The 15,586-nt window shown below is 40.0% G+C and overlaps 1 protein-coding gene across 4 annotated transcripts in view; it reads left to right on the plus strand.

The window, feature by feature from the left end:
* Positions 1–6,843, plus strand: part of LOC136778219 (neurotrimin-like) — a 125,295-nt gene extending 118,452 nt beyond the window's left edge. For all 4 annotated transcript variants that reach the window (XM_066734868.1, XM_066734867.1, XM_066734869.1 and 1 more), the window contains 3 exons: positions 160–231; positions 823–891; positions 4,069–6,843. In XM_066734868.1, the coding sequence (XP_066590965.1) occupies positions 160–231; positions 823–891; positions 4,069–4,217 (290 nt within the window). In that variant the 3' untranslated portion in view covers positions 4,218–6,843. The remainder of the gene's footprint in view (positions 1–159; positions 232–822; positions 892–4,068) is intronic.
* Positions 6,844–15,586: the final 8,743 nt, after the last annotated feature.

Genomic DNA, 15,586 nt, shown 5'->3' on the forward strand with positions numbered 1-15,586 from the left:
AATCAGATTATCTCAGAATACAAGTTAATGGATTTGATGCTACTAATGATTTGGTGCAAAAGAAAAAATAAATTCTTCCTATCGTTTGCTTTGTCTAATAAAAGACAGATAAAGTCATCGAGTTATATTTAACATGGCCTTTGTTTTATGTTTGTACAGAGATGCCAGCGCCGTCGACGACAACGACGACACAGACACCATACTACGTGACCTCATCAATGAAGAAAAATGGTAATTATGTCTGCTTTTATCCAATATTTCTCCCACAATTCCTATACTACTCTATATCAGAATCAATTGGAATTGCGTTTCTCGCGTTATCGTAACGATAAATTAAATGCTGGCGAATGGAGAATTTTCTAGAAAATTGCAAGTTTCGAGATGGAATTATAAACAAGAATCTCGATGTACAGTAGATTTTCTACAACTAGAATTGACTATTCCTGGGGGGTAAGTAAAAATAATCGCGCAGGCGTTGAGCGTCAGAAACGACGCGCGACGTCGATTACGGTAATAACAATTGATTGGCAAGCGACAAGTGACAGCTAACATTGCTGTACTGTTAATTCGACATTTCACTCGACAGCACCGTATTCAAGTCTTGAGCATCGCAGTGCTGAACGTCTAGTTTGAATGTCCAAAATTCGAATACTAAATGGATAGGGTACTTAAAATTTCAAAAGATCTTTTTTATGCTCCCAGGCGTATTCGATACTAATTAAAATCATTAGTTTTAAGACGAGTGCTTAGCGAGAAAAAATATTGTTTGACTTTTACACTTGTAATCAGTACCTATACATCTCCATGTTTGATGGATTTTAGGAAGGAACGGTAACAGAAATTTACACCAGCGTCCCAACGACTACGAGGTCGAGGAATGGCGAGATCCAGGTCAGTAAATATCTATTTTAACGTGCCACGCACGAGCAGGTATTCCCACAGCGATATACGAGTCAGAGGCGACGTTTGAGTAATTAGCGTAATTAAAATTTCGTCAACAGAGTGTAACGTCGACTGTCAGGAGGTTCTTGAGCGAATCTACTAAATTGGCAGCACCAGCTGATCCACTTTATCCAAGGGCGAATTACTTCGACCTGTCCTTTACTAGTCAGAGAAAACTTTAGTTGAGGATAACCCTAGTGGCTTAAGAGGTCCCGAGTAGAAAGTTTATACAATAAGCAAGACGTCTGGATCTCAATTTACGAAATAAAGTCTATAATTTGCGCGAAAATGAACTGCTAGACAATTGGGAGCTAATTCTTCAGGAATGGAAACAAGAGTTCGTTAGCTTTCCAATTAGGGAGCAGAGTGATTTATTTCAGTAGGTAATTTTTGATGGAATGGATTTTAATGCATGTCGAATGATTGTGCGAAACGCTTAGACGCCAATTAGAAAAGGAAAGACGTGCACCAATCAGGCTTACCTCTGCGAAATAACTTTGTCCGTAGATTTCCCCGAGCGTCGTGCATGTTCCCTCTTCTCGGCGTTTACTTTCAATTAATGAAAAACGAGCTGTGCTGGCCCGCGGGTATCCACTGCCCGTCCCACTTGAAATAAAGAAAAGTGGTTCATGATTCCCCCTTTTCCTCTCATTCTTTTTCGTCTACCTCTGCCGGCAGAATCAATTGACTTTTCGCACACAATGAAGCACGTCCGATAAATTGGATCTCACTGTTTTACGAAATCTCTCCCATAGGACAGCGAATCAAATTATTTTGATATCTAACGAGAAAAACCCTTAAATTCACGTATACAATTTACGATACACATTATGTACAAATGCGACTTCTGGCTAAATTGCTTTTCGTTCTCAAAGACGTTGTGTACAATAATCAGTGTCATTGTGTACGGTAACCCTCCTTGATTTGAAGGTAAAAAAACAATTTACCTTGGAATAATCCCAATTATTTATCGAACATTCTTATACAAAAGATTTCATTTAGAGAGAAATAGAGAAGAAGAGAGCGAGGAGCTAGAGAAGCTGATGGTGGAATAAACGATCATTACGATGGAAATATTTATTTCTGTATTACCATTTTGATTGGAAAGATAATTTTATGGGAGAGATTTCGCGTGACAGGCTTGACTTGTGCAGCAACAATGCTTCGAAGCTGTGTTATTTGGCTGATCAAATAAATTCAATCAAAGCAGTGAAGGAGAGGGGGGGGGGGGGGTGGAGGCTACGCCGAAGGAAGGGAAAAAAGGTATGTGGGGAGAAAAACTAGTAGAGGCGTCTGGAAAAATGTTAGGAAAGTGTCGAGAACGAAGTCGCCTGTCGTCGACCATGCGGAAAGTCACGTACTGTGGATTTTACTCGTAGGTGCGAATAACTTTTTCCGAACGGACGTGCGGTTCCCGATGTGCTTTTTTTGGCGGCCGAGTCAGAAACGAACGAAGAACGCCGTCCCTGAAACTCCTTGCATTCGCACGGACCGTTTTCACCATCGCAGCGTAAAGAAAGAAAGAAAATAACGAAACTTTTTGGTGATCCATGGTGTTTTAAATTTCTTTCGCGACTCAAAGTTTTAATCACAATTCGATGCGACGTTTCTAAAAGAAGTAATCGACGAGCTTACAATCGTCACGTCCCCGGGGCCAGTACACACACACACACACACACACGCGCGCGCGCGCGTTTTAACATCGGGAGAAAATTATAGTTCAAAAGTTCGCGCAGCAATACTCCGCGCGCTCTGTAAATGTTATAAATTACCTCGTAGAAAAATAAAATCACGAGCTTATTAAATTGGAATTTTTCGTGTAATCGCTGTAGGGGATGAAGAATGAATAAAATAGTACACGTAAGTGAGGGAGATCTTAGGAGGAGTTTGCAAAGCTTTGTTAGCTTTGCTCTGTAACGTTAATGGAACGGGCTTAAAGGAACAAAATTGCTAATTGAACTTGGCTGGCACAAAAGTTGTGTGTATTTCAATCGTACGTGCTTCTTTAAAGCATGAACGATTTAATAGACATTGGGTGGTGAATGAACACGCGGAATCCTTCTCTCCCTCTCCTCAGCGTCAGCAGGTGCTTTCTCTCCAGTTAAAATGGGATTTAAGTGAGCCAAATATCGTAGCAACTCAGCGGACCGAGCGGGGTTGCGCTCGGATTTAATTCCTCGGCCTGGACGGAGCGAGTTCTCCTTTCTCTCCATACATTTTGGCATTATTCGCGTAGCTCCTCCTATTTATCTCTGCAATTGCCTTTGGTACGTGCGCGCTCAGCTACCAGGGAAAACGAGCCAACCAGATTCCGAGAAAAGAGGACTGCTCCGGTACCAGCAGAATACGTCTTTTGCTCATTCACGTACGCACGTTGATGGTAATTTTGCCTGAAAGTACTTCTCGGATACCATTTATTTATCACAAATCATTATTTATAATAATCAAGATTGAACAATGGTAAATAGTGCAACGGTATCTCAGAAAAGCTAGGCTCTCATTATCCATGCATCTCTCTGACTGAAGAAAACTATTACCACCACTGAGAAATTATCTACTCGACTGAGCTATTTTTGCCCGCTCATCCGCGAGTGAATTTCCCCCCGCTATTATGCACTTGGATTGTCCCGATCGAAGACCTTAATCGTCTCAAGTCAGCTGAGGTATTAGCGAAAGGTTTGTGCAATATTTCCGCCTAGTTAAGTACACTCGAGTCGATATTAAAATTTTACAATACATTGTTTAATATTGCTCATAGTATAATAAAGGTAAAGAGAAGTTTTACTTTTAGCGAATGAATGGAAGATTTCTCCCTGGTAATTTTTCCTCCAAAGACGGCGACAATATCGCAGCAAAATTGCCTTTGAACCTGGAGGCCCCGCCAGCCTCGTGAAAATAAGGCGGAAAATATCGTTGCTACAAAATGAACATTCAATGTCAATTTTATACGCATTGTTCTCGAGAATTTTTATTTTTAGCCTCTAATATATAAATAGGGTCGATAAATTATTTTGCTAATAATGGAAACATTAATATATAGAATAGAAATTTTCCCCAACGATTGCGAGAATCGACTGAAATATTGTCTGACGCAGGAATGGAAAATTTGCAATATTTTGCTTCTAGATTACAATCGAGGATACGGTTCGCCATCGATGAGACCAGCTGGTGATCTTCCGGATGCTTTGAGTCCGGGCGTCGTTCACCAACCACACATATTTCTGCAGCTCTTCCTGAGCCTCCTGTCGCTTCTACTATCGACCAGCAGGAGGTGATTTTCACGACGCGGGAACTGGGCTTCCAGATCTAGTGTTTATTGGACGATGCCCTTGCCGGGCATGGCGCTCCTGGCCATTGTGCAACCACATCGGACCAGTCACGCCACTTCCGGTCGAGTGACGCATGAGCGCGTTCGAAACGCCAGCTCGAAATTATTTTCGTACTAAATTAGACTTATACACAGAGTACAGAGGATATATATATATATAAATAAATATATTAATATAATTATAAATATATATATATATATATATAGATATGTTAATATATAACGTGTAAGTATACTTGCAGTGACTAGAAACAAGAGAAAAACGAGAGAAAGAACATTTGGTCGATCTACCTTCTCGCCCGGTGAATTTTTGTGGTGGGAGAAGCGTCGATATTGGGTCAACTCTGCGTGACTTCACAATGACCTAAGCGAAATTCCTGTGCAGGCGTGAGAGCCTATAGTGAAACACTCGCGGAGATTTGTGTGAATACGGTATATGCATGACCGAAGCTTTCTGAGTGATATACGTTTAACAGTGTCTCCGCTGAATTCTGACGCGTTTTCTGGTCGTTTCCCCTGTGCGCAGTTCAACCACCGACTCTTTTCCAGCGGTAAAATTAATTTCATGCATCTGGGTCACCAGTAAAAATGTTTCGTCATCGGTCGAGCAAAAGCAAGCACCACGCACGAGTATACAAAATATTTTGTAAATAATTCACCATGAAATTGTGTATTCACGGTATACTTTTGCTCGATTCGAGAGACGGAGCATATTTTTCTCGCCATTCATGTTCTCCAGGATCAAAGCTTTTGAAATTGTTGTACGAGCAAGTTTGACGTTACGTTTTTGCTTCTTGCCAGTCAATACTATAGTGGATCCGGTTTTAAGGATTTGTAATGCTGTAGCCGTAGAAATATTTCGTTAGGAGACTTTCATCAAGCGTCCACGGGGTTACTTCTCGGTAAACTTTCCGCACCTAGCGAAGTACTTTTTCACGAAGGAACACTTAGTACACCACGGCACGTCCTTTAGTATCAGCCGCTCCACGAGAGAAATGGAGCCCCATTTTATTGTCCGTGAAGAAAATTGGATCGTCGCTATAACCGCGAGGCTTTAACCACTTCTTTTTAATAAGTTTTCTTCTCTCCATCGACATTTGGTGAAATAAGAGCCGGCTGGTACTCGGGACTCCGGCGTAAACCGAACTGCGCGAGTACTTTTACCCATACATATTTTAATTAGCAATTGGCACGAATAAAAACTTGACTGTTATATAAGTTTCAACGAATCGACGTTACGGGAACAATTCGGCGAATTATATCAAGAATATCGAGCATTTTTCTCCGTAATGTCAGTGCAAACTTTTCAGTCTAGGAAAGAGTCAGTCGATAATACTTTAAGCCCTACGATTAGTTAGCTTCGCAAATGTTATTGTTAATGATATATTTTACTCTGACGTTACGGGTATTATTGGCATCGCGTTATTTTTCGCATTGGAGCGTCGAACGAAGTGCGAGAACACTCTACTTCATAACTTTACATATACGTACGAATAAAAAACAAGAGTATATAAAGATATACAGATACAAAAAATATATATATATATACACGTATGAATCGTAGTTATGACGAGACAAATCATTCAAGAAATCTCGTCAATATAGTTATCGATTGTCAAGGTACGCGCATAAATAAATTTTGCGTGAGGTGTGACACGTGCGAATGACAAAATGTATAGTGGAATGAGTGTAAGATTTCGAGAGTGTCATGTACATGTGGTCTATTTGAGAAAGGAAGGATTTGTTAATAAAGTGAGACGAGAATTATATGTTTTACGAGTGAAATTGAATGGTGCAAGTGATTATGGCAGCCCCGAATCAGCCCAAGGCTATTCAGACAGAGCTTTCTGCTGGCTTATATTTGCCAATACGATAATCTAAGATGCTTTCCATTATCGCTCTGCATTCAGAGAATTGAGAATGTTTCCTTACCGCTAAATTCATGGCAGTGCCTGGCTCTGCTGCGATTAATTTATACTCAAAGACACGAATCGTCGCCGTTAACCTACCTTCCCTACTATTTATCTCTTCCCCCCTCTCCCTTTCCCTCTCTCAACAATCTCATCCCTCTATCTCTCTCAAAGGAAACGGAGGACATACTCGATTAGTTTTGTAAATAATGTAGATACGTTTATGCTGTGATTAATCTGAATCTTGGTCTTAATTGGGACATCTAATTCGGGGCTGCGCGAGTTTATTCGATCGTGAAAACTTGTGCATGTAAAAATTGAATTAATAATAACGAGACTCGTCTCTCCGTTAACGAGGGAGAGAGAAGGCTGTCCCGTACGGTGACACCGTACAGTGTAGAAACAGCGAATCGAGGCAGCCAGCGATTGTAGTACATATGCATTGAATTCAATCATTATAGTGACGTTATTAAAGTATTACGACCGATGAGTTTATTACGTCGAATCATTTTTATGTACTGCTGAATCGTTTCGAACGATCTATTGGATGAATCGTAGATGTAAGCGATGATTACGTCGGTCTGAATATCTTAATTAATTAAATACACGACTGCCGTTACATATGCATGTTTGATTACCATACGAACAAAATTAAAGAAGAAAATTTCAGTGTAAATTCTCTGAGTAATTAATCTCCATTACCATATAACTATTCCAACCATATATACCCATGCACTCCTCCACTTTTCTTAAAACTCGTTAATTAGTCTGTCTATCATAAATCAATGGTCCAAAGTTTCAACTTTAATTTTAAATATATATTCAGTTTTTCTTTAAAGACAAAGTTTGTGAAAGGGGAATGAAATGTAAGGTAAGTGTACAAAACTGGGCCAGGCTCTCCTGTAAAAATATTAAGGGTACAGGGGGTGGTAATAATAAAATGATACGGTAAGAGTGCAGAGGGGGGAGGGGGGAAAGCTATGAATCCACCGAAGCTCTTTTCTTTCTTGTCTTTTAACAATGGCTCAGATCGATTTGACTATCGTAAAAGACGAATGCTGCATGTAGCTTTGTGTTCGCGAACTTTTTCCTAAGGTTGCATGGAAAAGGTTACACCAACGTGGACGCCTCGTCTACTCTTGTTACTTCTTTCAACAGTTTACTACTGTTTGCTCTTTTGTCCATTGCACTTTCACGGCTGTTTCTTTCAAAGCCTCGTTAAACGTTCTGTTCACTGACATTCTAAAACGTAGCTCGAAATATTAGAAATCAAATTACAACACTATTCGATTTTTATTTTTGTTTTCCATTCTTTTTCAAAAAACTTTTCCAAAGTCCTTTCACCAGACTGACTGGACGAGACTTCCCATTGGTGAAAAGCACCGATTAAAATAAAAACAGTTCTCGTCAAATATTATCACGCAGTAATAAAGAAAAGTAATCCTAATGATTATTTCAGGTCTCGAAATAAATTTGTGCACGATGAATTTGGTGGAAAATCCTATATAATTGGGTTTTTGCTATAAATATCGACCAGGTGCAAAGTCCATTTTTCCTCTCACGTCGCTGAATCTGACACGTACAGTGAAGCGTATCGACCGCAACGAATTTTGTACTGCAAGTTTTGTCGTTTCATTTCGCGGTTGTTTACGTCCCTACGAATTTTGCGAATTCAGCATTTGTCCTACGGAGTATTGCAACCTGCGACTGTCCCTACGGCTCGGAACAAGCGCACACATATGTACACGCCCGTGCAGTTTCTGAGCAAATGACCGTAGATTAAAGCTACTGAAAAAAGAGAGAGAGAGAGAGAAAGTGGAAGGAGTGGGGAATGAAATCACCGAAAGAAAAGGTACGTGAGAGAGGGAAAAGTGCGCAGTCATAGATATGCAGAGGGGACAATACAATCAATCAGAGTTTCTTCCTTTTTTTTAGTTCACCCACGGGATCAAGAGGGTGCGTCAAAATGTTGCCAATCGAGAGAAGATTACTGTTCTAGTTGCTCGACAACCATCAAGACTCTCGACAAATGCCTAGACAGGCCAATCAATAGCCATAATGGAATCTTTCCAATAAATTTTCAATATCAAAACTATTAAAATGATTACCTCGAAGCCCCAGATTATACTCTGCTAAGTATAAAATAGTTTTACGTGTATGAGGTTCCCTCTTGTTATGACCGATAAATAATTCACTGCAATTAAGTTCACCCCATTTATTCCTCAGAAGAAAAAAATTAATTATGAAAGGATTTTACTAATTAATGACTAATTTCAAAGGATTATTGAATTCCAGAAGTCATTAAAGTCTCCTACTCTGCACAAAGAGGCACATTATTTAAGGGTTTATGTCACGGAGCAATATCCAGATGACTTGATAACGATAATTGATGCTCGGTCGAATAATAATAATTCAAATCACTTAAGTCGGTGGATGAAAGCACGATATAGATATATCCCTTCTGAACGTACAAACCAAGCTGCATCTCCAAAATTTGAGTAGATGGATTGATTGTAGTTTCTCGTCGAAACGAAAACTTTCATTTAGCGAAATGCTTTTTGCCAATCTGCAGGAAATTGCACTACCCATTTCATCCCTTTATTTTCATATATCGAAGTAAGTGGTGGCATATAAATTATTTTATCACAATAAATCAATAAAAGATAAAATAGCTTAGTATATACTAACCTATATTACCCTTTCGAAAGCGTAACACACTGGAGTAACGTAATTCGCATATTACATGGAAGTAAAGTAGAATAAAAGGAATCTTTTCGTTCATTCAAATAAGAATCGTCGATGTTTCCCAGCAAGTTGCGTTCAGTTTGGTTATTCCGAAGATATGACGTAGCGGACAGGGAATGCGTTATGGTTTGCGGATCAGTTCGTATCGTCGAGGATCGAACGTAATCTCGAAAGTGTCTCCCCTATTCCTCGGGGAAAGTCAACGGTTCGCATCGCTACGTGGACGAACGTGGGCGTGTAGTAAGCTACGTTCCCAACAGCCCTCTCCCTCTATCTCTTTCTCCCCCTTTTCTCCACTCGGTTTTATTCCTCTCTCGATACGTGTCTTTCACTCTCTTCCTCCCTTCGCTCTACTTTCTCTCTCTCTCTCTCTCTCTCTCTCTCTTTTGCTCTCTTTTGCTCTCTTTTCCCCGTCTTATTCTTCATTCCATTTCCCCGCAGGACTCGCACAAGTCCTCTCGTCCTTTTCTCCTACTTTATTCGTCCTTTTCCCTCTTTCATTTTCCTGCAGGACTCGCGCAAGCCTCGATTCGCCTGGATTACCAGGACTTGTTCCGGACTTTGAGACTCATACGGCTCACCTCAGGCGTCGAAGTCAACCACATTAGAGCTCTTCTGGGACTAGGAACGTATAAGGAATGCTCGCTGTTGCTGCATCGAGTGGCCAGAGCTACGCTGTCCAAATCTCAATTGCTTTTTCATCTATCTGTTTCATTTCTCAGCTCCCATGGCGGACAAAATCATACTGATGGAAATAACGATAGAAAATTTCTATCGGACTCCAACTGATTATCCTTAGCAAAAAAAAAATTTTAAGGATAAAATAAAATTCTTGTATATATTTCCCTCTGGACTGTACTAATAATAACGATAGCGGAAGAGTGGAGCACTTTTTGCAAAAGTGTCTCTTAACATTTGAGATATAAATTACGCTGGATCTTTGATACACGATGAAACTGAAAGTCCCGCAAAAGGTATTCAAAATTCATTGGCAGGTGGAAACGTGTCTTCGTAATAGGGAGATGTAAAATTTAAGGGGGGTAACATAAGGTTAGGAGGAAGAAGAGAGTGGATTTGAAATATGAAGCGAAGCGGAACAGCTGACGGTACCACAGATCGTGTCATATTATTTTAGCAGGCAATGATGCGAGACTGGTTTTCGCGAAGTCAGCGAGCCACGATTTTTTCTAGGATTTTTCTACGATACGAGAGCCATGCCAATGTCAAAAAATCCTATTACTAGCGCAGCTCCTCTCATTGAAATGGAAAAGCTTGCCAAGAGAACTCGTCCATAGCTTTATTGTTGGCTTCTTTTTCCTATGCAATGTATCATTTCGATTGAATATCGTTTTAACGAGGTCGCTTTTACAACAGTGCTCTTCACTTTCAATAAATTTTTTCTTATTTATTTTTACAACCGAAAATATAATGTTATATCCATGTGGTACTACAGAAACGCAGCTATATATCTAGTATATTGCTAATCTCAAAACGCCAGACAATCTGGATTACTTGGTACGCTAATTAGTTGGAGTTTCGGTAGTTTCAAATGTCTAGCGGATCTAAGGTGATTGGTTGCTGATCGAGCCTGGTTCACGCACTAACTAAATAGTTAGTTTTAAAGTATAGCAGCTCTACAAGCTATACTCCCCCTCCCTTCCTTCCTCTCGCTTCAAGTATATATAACGTCAGTGACGTCCTCGATTCCATCGAACTGAACTGATCGAGGATACGAATTAGGCGAGGACGAAGGAAAATGGACGAAATTGATGCACCATGGACCGAAATTATGGAGATGGCAAATCCAGGAACAAGGTCATCGACACGAAACGAGAGGGTAGAAAAACGATTCGCTTGAACTGAAGCAGAGAACGGTAAGTGCTTTATTCTGTCCTTTTACTCGATCGATCGCTAAATTCATAATTGATTTTTTAACCATCGATTAGGAGATATTTTATTAGTTAGCTTGTTAACAGGCTGATGTTGGAACATTGTCAGGAGCAACCTTGACAGAGTTCACTAAGTAACGTCTATTGATTGTGAGAATCGTATAATATATAGTATTCTCTTCATCGAGAATTTCCCTACAATAGATCCACCCATACGCGAAATGGTACAAACGAAATCGAGAATTTCCTCTGGAAGATATATTCGCAAATTTCATCACACCTAGGTGTCCTGGATGAGCCAGGGATGCAGCCGCTGGAACGATCGGAACGACAGCGAGGGTTTACTTTACTCTCGCTGTCCCACGTCAGGTATTAACATTGAAACTATCGTTAGTTTCTGTGCTATATAATATATATCTTTTTTGCAATTAAATAAGATATTATTGAAAGTGTCGTTGAGAGTTAGAGTGGTGGCTACGTGAAACAAAATAATTGTCTTTTGCCATCGATGGTAATTTACAATTTGGAAAAAGTGACAAGGGTGGTTAGGGAACATTGACACATAGCTTGTAGCTCGGGTAAGATATTGTCTTGAAGAAAACAAAATATCCAGCAAGCAGGGTATAACGTCATTCCTGGCGCCAAACCGTAATGCATTATGCAAGACACTCAAACCGTGGTCGAGTATCTGTCGCAATAAAGAACAATCTCTTGCTCAATTTTTGCTACATTCTCCACGACTTTTATCACCCTTGTCTATCACCATAAATAAATTATACACTTGAAGTTCATACAAGCCTCACCCCATTCGTAATTTTCATCTTAACCCATTTTGTACAATATTAACCGTGCCACTGTCAAAAATTTAAACTTGAAGATTTACGCATCTTGCTTTGCTAAATTCAATACCTTACGCGTTCCGCAATTATGTACTCGCTTTCTAAAATCATCGCAGATGGGTATGAAGTTTATAACTTATTTGTAGTACATAGAGTTTTCAGCAAAGGGCTAAGTTTTACAAGAGGCTCGCCGCGTCTGTATATTTACAAGAACATTAATGCTTCGTCTTAAAATATATAGCCATAAAAGCATAAGTTAAAGGCGACGAAAGCTCATGGCCGCAATGGAAATTATTATATAATTATACCGATAGCATGAAATTGGAATTAAAAGTAGAGAGGCACTGGTAAGTTTGTTGCCTCCTTCAGGTAACGAATCATCTTTGGAATTCTAATGCTGAGACTCAGAGGAATCTTGGTTGGTTGAGACTTGGGTTGGAGAGGGAGGGGCTAGTTAGTTGCCTATCTAGACAGTCTGCATTTCGATCCACTTAGGTACTGGTAATTTTGATCTCTCAAACGGGATGTAACTGCTCTTCTCGAGTTGCGCAATTAAACCCGATTAATCGGCTTCGTTTAATACAAACCGCATCTTTAGTCTACAAGATCCAACCATTTTCCACGCGTATTGCTGTTCGTCGAACCGTGGATTTTTTCCGCTCTCTTTCATTCCTCATAAAAACTGACAAATAAAAAGGACCCGAAGCTTCAAGGTATCGGTATATCACGCTCTTGGATGACTGTATCACTCGAGCCCCGGAGCTGTTTCCCTTTTTCTTTTATATCGCTGTAATCGTGCATTGCCTCTTACTATTCGAACCTATAAACTGCCCCTGCACGATTCTGCTTCAAGAATTTCTACGTGCACTACCCTCTGTTACTCTCACTCACTCTTACGATCGATTGCTTTATAATTGTACATATAACTGTATATCTTTATATTTCTTTCTCTTTTATTATACAATAAATACAATTAATTACATAACCATGCCACGGAAAGTTTTGATCCAAGCACGAATTGTTGGAAGCAATTCATCGTTTAATTTGTTAAAATCTAAACAAGACTTATAACGAAAAGTCGATATTTCGCAGTTTGCTCAATTTACTCATGTTTGGGCTGAAGCCTAAAACATTTCACGACTATCAATCACGTTGTAAAATCGAGCACTTGCCTTGCAGCCAGGGCTCAAGTTTTAAGAGTTATAACAGCTGAAAAATCTTCCAATGGGGTTAAACTTAAAATCGGAGGTAATATATCGCTGACATTAAACATTAGAGATTGAGGGAGAGAGAGAATGGAAGCATACGTGTTGAAAGTGGAAGCGAAAGTTAATGGAAGAAGTCTGGTTTATCTGTGTTCCTCATCCAAGCAGGTGGAGCAGCGAGAGGACAATGATCGTCGAAACTTTATCGTCGAGCTACCAAGTATGCCAGGGCCAAATGTCGCCGTCGAAATCTAGCTGAAAATTCACGCGCGATCCTCTAAAAGTGCGCGCCACGCGCACCTATTTTTTATACTCGATTTTTCTCGCGAACTTTTCTATCGGGTAGCAGCACGTGCACAATTGCATATTAAATGTATCCGAAGTATAGAGATTCTTTCTCCCTCTCCACCACCATACCCCCTCTCCTCCTATGAAAGCATTCGTCCTTCCCCTATCCTTTTCTCATCCACCCACGGATTTGCCAGAGTGTGGGGAAAGTGGCTGCCAGGTAGGGGTAGGTACGTAAAATATGCTCGAACAATAAGAGAATCGCCAGCTGTAAAATACTATCGTTTTCTAATGGAACAGTAGCTCTCAAATCGAACTACTATATATATATATATATATATACGTAAGATGCAAATAAGCTGGCTGAAATGTCACTCATTTAGAATTTAGTGAATCCACTCGTTTCCATCGAACAATAAACATAAGATACTTCTTTATCAAATTATTGGTCGCTTCTTTCTTGATATAACGTTGAGATAAATGGGTCGTAAAATAAATATCTTTAGTGCAGAGAATGGTAGATAAGCTCGGAATGGCGTTTTATCTGAGAGCAGCGTTAGTGAGCTTCTAGTGGAGAAAAGAAAGGGAGGTAAGGGGTGGTAGTGGTAGCGGTGGAGGAGGAGGAGGAGGAGGAGGAGGAGCAGGAGGGGGAGGGCGAGGTGGATGGGGGAGAAGAGCGAGAGAGATCGGAGAGAAATAGAAGTTCTGTGAGGGAAGGAGTGGAAAAGAAAGAATATGGGGAGAGTGGAAGAAACTGAAAATATCGTCCGTTCTGTGGCGCTCTCCTGGCCATATGGTGACCGGCGTATATCATATTAGAAGCCAATTTTTAACTCGGTGGGGGTACATTTCACGCGAAAGTGGCGTTATAACCATTCGCCGCTAAAAATCCAATGAATTGATGGGGGTACCGGTCGTTTGAGGAGCAAAAAGAGCCGTGGAAGGGCCCCGACTTCTTCGGCTTCCCTGACCAAAGGAAAACGGCCGCAATATCTTAGGGTCGAAAGTACACACAGAGTCCAGCGGCAAAGACCCGCCGACTCTCATAAATTTTGCCAAGCCGAGCCCTCGACGATTTTCCTTCCTTCTCCACCCTCCCCCAACCCCGCGTCTTTTTCTCTCTTACTTTCATTCTTCTATCCTGTGCTCACCTCCCTTCTTAGAAAACCTACCACCCCCCTCTCCCTCCCCCTTTCTTCTTCCTTAACGTTCTAAATATTGTTTCTCCCACAGGCAGAGCTCTTTGTAATAGCGTCTTCTTCCACTGCGTACTAACACGATTAAGCAACATTTCAACAGATAATAAGGACGAATAGCTTTCAAGACGTATGATTCCACTATTTTTTGATTGCTGCATTTATTGCCCTATTTATTACAGCGTGCCGCATTATCAAGAAACATTTCTGTTTTAAAGTATTTTCACCGGTTATTAAGATTTCTTCCTGCTGAAATTCCTCAAATACGATGTCCCTTGGAAAAATCGTACACGTTAAATTTTTTTACTACTCTATCCGGTTATTCAGGATACAATATACAGGAGACAATACACATCTTTTACATCCTGTCTAATCTAATTTAGGAGAAAATTTATTGGGTTTACAAGGAACAGACGCAGCTCAATATAAAAGCCACGTGGGACAAACAAGATTCCCAGCGAAAACACGACTTGATCAAGCAATCCTCCAAGCCAATATCTAAGGTTTGGTAACCTTTTTTCTTGATAAAGATACCCCTACAATCACAGAGACTAAACTAATAATATCGAGTGGTACGAGAACCTACAAAAATATTTCTTAGTCGAATTATTAGCTATATATATACATTCCTTATATACCTATTTACACTGGATTAAAATATTACAAAGGGCACTGGAATAATGATAGATCGATACAGCGTTTTGTATAGGACTAACCTGGTTGGGTAATCTATTTCAACTCTATATCGTGACTTTAGTAGTTTCGTCGAAACCTCCTCATTTGAGGTATTTAAGATAAATTGTGTTGTAGCTGTTATTGTTGAAAATATCGGGAAATATTTTCGGTATATTTGTCATCATATTTTAATATGAAGCGCATCGTAAATAAATATTAATAAAACTCGTTTGGCAGAGTGCATTATATTGCATATGACGATAGTCGTTAATCTTCACTACGCATATTCCCCTTATGACAGGATTCTGTCTGTTATCTCGTTGGACCCATAAGCGCCCTTAGTCTCAAATTAACTATAATGAAATAACGATCTCACGTTTACGGTTTCGAGAGTACCTTGACAAAACACCCTGACCCTCTCTGTTACCTTAGACTAGTATGCCCATGCTTCACTGCAGATTCTATTATACCGCGAATATACTATACCGAAACAATGCCAATATTTTCTTGAATTTCGTACCTTACGTCATAATTCTCCATTTCAATAGGAATCAATATTGTATAGTATT

The sequence above is a fragment of the Prorops nasuta genome, unplaced genomic scaffold, assembly GCF_024137725.1.
Source record: "Prorops nasuta isolate Cenicafe-Biocafe unplaced genomic scaffold, Cenicafe_Pnas_1.2 PNAS00014, whole genome shotgun sequence".
Classification (NCBI taxonomy): domain Eukaryota; kingdom Metazoa; phylum Arthropoda; class Insecta; order Hymenoptera; family Bethylidae; genus Prorops; species Prorops nasuta.